The sequence below is a fragment of the Phaethon lepturus genome, unplaced genomic scaffold (genome assembly GCF_000687285.1).
Source record: "Phaethon lepturus isolate BGI_N335 unplaced genomic scaffold, ASM68728v1 scaffold10012, whole genome shotgun sequence".
Classification (NCBI taxonomy): Eukaryota; Metazoa; Chordata; class Aves; order Phaethontiformes; family Phaethontidae; genus Phaethon; species Phaethon lepturus.
This window is the reverse complement of record NW_010525523.1, coordinates 1-4751: the sequence shown is the minus strand read 5'-3', so window position 1 is coordinate 4751 and position 4751 is coordinate 1. Positions and strand designations below refer to the sequence as shown.

Genomic DNA, 4751 nt, shown 5'->3' with positions numbered 1-4751 from the left:
CGTGAGGCTGGGAAGCCAAGCTGGCAGGTCCTGAGGAACAGGGCACCCTCTGTGAGGGTGAGCACCGCAACCTGCGCTGCATCCAGTGTGATGCCTGTCTCCTCTCTCTCTTTCAACTCTCACCTGTAGGGCAGCCCTGCTGACTGGCCGGTTCCAGATGCGCTCTGGGGTTTACCCTGGTGTATTCAACCCAGACTCACGGGGAGGCCTGCCGCTGTCTGAGATCACCGTTGCAGAGGTGCTGAAGGCTGAGGGCTATGCCACAGCCATGGTTGGCAAGTGGCACCTTGGCCTGGGGGTTAATGGCTCCTTCCTGCCCATCCACCAGGGCTTTGACCACTTTTTGGGGTTGCCCTACTCCCATGACCAGGTGAGAAGCCTGTCAAGCCCTGAAGGGTGTCCCGGGGCTGGCTGGGGAGAGTGCCTGAAAGATGAAGCTTGCCTGAGAGCACGTAAGCTGGGTTAGGGTTAGGCCTGGCCAGATGGGTGTGGGTGGCTGCAGGCCAGGGAGTATGGGTGCTGGTGGGGAAAGCCCATCTCTGAGGTACTCGTATGATAGGGCAGTTTGGCAGAACGTGGGTGGCAGTTGTGCGTGGGGCCTTTGTCAAGGGAGGGAGGGTCAGCTGCTAGGGCTACAAAGGAACATCTGAATTGCTGCCAGGAGAAAATGATGTTGGGGGCAGCATGGTCCTTGGACAGTTCTAGGGTAGGCACCGACCCCTGGGTTTCTGGGAGTGGCTGCCCAAAGGGTGCCCTGTGGGATCTGGTGGTGGGCTGCTGTGAGACTCTTTGCTCCCCTACCCTCCCTCTCCTGCAACACAGGTAAAAGACAAAGTGTTATTTGTTCTCTCCAGGGCCCCTGCCAGAACCTCACCTGCTTCCCACCTGACATCAAGTGTTTTGGGACTTGTGACCAAGGCTTAGTGCCAGTCCCGCTGCTCCGGAACCAGAGCATCGTGCAGCAGCCGGTCTCCTTCCCTGATCTGGTGCCACTCTACAACAAATTCTCCCGGGACTTCATCGCTGACTGTGCCCGGCGAGGCCTCCCCTTCCTGCTCTACTATGCCTCCCATGTAGGAGAGGGGCAGGGCTGCGCCGGGCCCAAGGGTGGGGAGGGGAGCCTTTGTCCTGTGGGGCAGCAGGGAAGCGTCTCAGCTCCTGCAGCCCCAGGACTGCGCTAAGCAGTCAATACCTGCCGCTGGATGACCTGGGGTTGCTGTTCCCTCGCCCAGGTCTTGTGGCAGCACCGTGCTGATAATGTTCTTGGGCTGCTTCTTTCTGGAGCTTTGCCCACTTCTCTGGGCCAGGAGTCTGCCTGGGAAAACTTCCCACTCTGAGTCTCCACATCCTCTCCTGGGGCTCAGCTCCTTTGTGCCATTTCTGAGAGATGTTTCTGAAGCTTGGGGACAAGCCTCCTCTCATCTCATGGGTATTGTCACGTATCTCCACGTCGTAGCTGGGGTGCTCACTGTCCCCCAGTGAACTGGGAGCCAGATGCAGCTCTGGGGGAGTTTGCATAGCAGTCTTCTCTGCCCTTTCTCCAGCATACACACTACCCGCAATTTGCAAGCCAGGAGTATGCAGGGCAGTCGCGGCGTGGGCCGTTTGGTGATGCGCTCTTGGAGTTTGATGGCTCAGTGGGACAGCTGCTGCAGGCACTGCACGAAAACGGTCTTGCAAACACGACCCTGGTGTTTTTCACCTCTGACAATGGGTGAGTGGGCTTCAGCAGGGGGGACTTCATCACTGATAAGGTGCTGCTGCCGTGGTATGGGGAACTGGAATGAGGCACTGGTCGGCTGGGGCAAAAGGGACATGGTGAGGCATTGCCAGGTGAGACCCCAGTGACCTGAAGTGAGGCAAGAGGTAGATGCTGCTCCGGAGAGGATCCGGGGCATGATCTGCTTCTTGTTGCTGTGACTCAGCTGTGCCCCTCCTCGTGGGCAGAAACCTCACTGAGTTCAGGCCAGGAGTGTGCTGCAGCCCAGGTATACCTCGATTCCCTTTGTGTGTGAGTGGCATTGGTCTCTGGTGCCCTGCTTAGGCGTCTTGCACACCTTGGCTCCTTCAGGTGCCCATGCGTCCTGCCTCACAAGGCTGAGAAGGATGGCAGTGTCACTTGCTGGCACCATGCCTCTCTTGTCACGGCCCCGTTGGCAGCATTGGGGAAGGGGTAGCGTGAACCTGTGAAACTGCTGGTAGGTGGTTCTTCTCTCTCACAGCCCCTCTACCATGCGGATGGCACGTGGGGGCAGCTCTGGCCTTCTGAAGTGTGGGAAGGGCACAACATACGAAGGTGGCATGCGGGAACCAGCAGTGGCTTATTGGCCAGGCCGTATTGCTCCAGGTGAGACTTGGCACTGCTTGTGCCTTTTGCGTGCTGATGCCAGCCAAGGCAGGGGTGTCATGGCAGCTCGGCTGCCCGGGGACAAGCAGAGGATGGGAGAGAAGTGAGGATGGCAGGGACGGGAGTGATACCAGGTGCTTCAGCCTCTCCTTGTGCCTTGCTGTGACGGGTGACAGGAGTGACACATGAGCTGGCAAGCACCCTGGACATCCTGCCAACCCTGACTACGCTGGCTGGAGCAGCTCTTCCCAAAGTTGCCCTGGATGGATATGACCTGAGTCCAGTGTTGTTTGGGTCGGGGAAGGTGAGTCCTGCGGGCTGGTTCAGCTGGCATTGTGCATGAAGGCTGGTTGTGGGGCTGGAGCTGCGTGCCTGAAGAGTAGAACCAGCTGGGGGTCAGGGGAGATCCATGAGCTGGGACCTTTTGTCTAGCCTGGGTCATGCCGTGGAGTTCCTGGACTTCCCCAGGCTCCTCAGCTCTAACACGCACAGCATGTTGCCAAGCCAGACCCCCATGGCTGCAGGGGATGGACAGAGCCCCCGTAGCTTTGAGTAGGGAGCAGACAGGATGCTGCTACTCGTCAGCTTCCCCCCGCTCTGGCCATGTTCTGGCTGTAGTATCAGGGCTACTGTGTGACTCCCTGGAGCCTCTGCCTGGTCCTGTTCCAGGCTGTTCTTCAGCCTTGTGTCTGCAGGGGTGAGTTTAGCTCTGCTGCTTCCCACAGAGCCCCCGACAGACGATGTTCTTCTACCCGCCATCCCCCGATCCGCTGCACGGCCCCTTCGCTGTCAGGCTTGGGAAGCACAAGGCCCATTACTTCACGCAAGGTTAGTGCTGCCTCCTCACTTCTGCATGGGCAGCTTTGTGAAGTCCCGTATGGTTTTGCTGTCCAGAGCTCAAAGAGGAAAAAACTGAGCTACATCTGGGGGTTTCTTTTGCAGGTTCGTTTCACAGCGATACAACCCCAGACCAGGCCTGCCACGGGCTGACCCCGCTGACCCCTCACTTGCCCCCGCTGCTCTTTGACCTGGAGTCAGACCCAGCCGAGAACTATGATCTGCTGCAGAGCGGCGCAGGGCCGGACGTTCTGCAAGTCCTGAAGGAGATCAAACTGCAGAAAGTGCTTTTTGAACAGCGCATGGAGTTTGGGGAAAGCCAGATCAGGAAGGGCAGGGATCCTGCCCTGCAGCCCTGCTGCATACCAGACTGCACTCCTAAGCCTTCCTGCTGCCACTGCTCCTAGCCTCTTGCTGCTCCATGCGCTTCCGTTGGTCCACACCAGAACCCTGGCCCAAACCCACTGGGTCCCCCTGCCCCCAACTAACCAAGCTCAGCCTCAGAGCTACCCTGCAGCATTGGCTCAGTGACGCCTCTGACTAACGAGTGCTGGGGTAGCAAGCTGTGGGTTGGGAGGATTACCAGCCCTGCTAGGAGTGCAGGTCAGTGGGCCTTGTGCTCTGTGTTGGACGTTCAAGCTGAGGCCACCTGACAGAAACCCGGACTTGTTCAGAGAGGGACCATGATGCAGCATCATCTCGAGAGCCACAACAGTTCCTTTCAAACCGTGATTGCTTGCCAGGGGCCAAGAGCAGAGCAGGAGGAGGATGGGATGGATGGTCCTGGCAGCTTCAGAGGCAGGACCGTGTGCAGCTCAAGCAGAGGCAACATGGTAGGTGGGAAAGGGTATCCATGCTCAGGGTGTGCGTGCTTGAGCACCTCCAAGTCCTTCGTGACTCCAGGAGGTGGAGAGGTGGCCAGTGGTCGGCAGGCCTGGTCCTCTTGTAAAGTCTGTGGATGCTAGGACTGATGAGTCAGGTGGGCTGCAACCTCATGCCATCCACATGACTGCTGGGGTCTCTCCCCTCCCGCTCGTGAGTTAGTCCAGCTTCAAGTTCACTAGTGAAGTTCGCAGCACTCCCACCAGTAACTGGCCCTACACCCTCGGTGTCTCCAGCTGCTGGGTCCCTATGACCTGTGTTGCCTTCTGACATTGCTAGCAGCCAGGCCTCTGGGCCCACCCCGGCACCGGGTACGGAGTGGGGCCACACGGAAAAGGATTTGGAATCGCTCTCAGAAAGATGGTAGGAACGGGCTGTGGTGACAAGGTGCAGGGCTTGGTCAAACAAGCAAAGCAGCCAGCAGTTTGCTTGTGTGTGACGACTCCTTGATCCCCGCTTCTCTCCATTTTCCATGCTTGTACATCCCCCTCACCTTCCTTGACTCCTCGCTTTTGCTGCCCTCCTCTGCTTCCCAAACAAGAGACCTACCCTGGCTATGTTTCCCCCCTTGCTCCCAGGTTTGCCACATCTGTGAACAGATTTGCTGTTTCGGCTGCTGTTAGCTAGGTCCCCTTGGACTTCTGTGGCATTACTCTTTGTGCAGGAAGGTTGACCCTGCTTGGGT

The 4751-nt window shown here is 58.3% G+C and overlaps 1 protein-coding gene across 1 annotated transcript in view; it reads left to right on the top strand.

Annotated features, from left to right (window-relative positions):
* The window catches only part of ARSA (arylsulfatase A), a gene marked incomplete at its 5' end in the record, with an annotated part of 3956 nt that extends 365 nt beyond the window's left edge, over positions 1-3591 (top strand). Inside the window, 7 exons of the mRNA XM_010282781.1 lie at positions 130-370; positions 855-1073; positions 1545-1714; positions 2223-2347; positions 2524-2651; positions 3073-3175; positions 3290-3591. Coding sequence (XP_010281083.1) covers positions 130-370; positions 855-1073; positions 1545-1714; positions 2223-2347; positions 2524-2651; positions 3073-3175; positions 3290-3591 — 1288 coding nt within the window. The remainder of the gene's footprint in view (positions 1-129; positions 371-854; positions 1074-1544; positions 1715-2222; positions 2348-2523; positions 2652-3072; positions 3176-3289) is intronic.
* Between the last annotated feature and the right edge of the window lie 1160 nt (positions 3592-4751).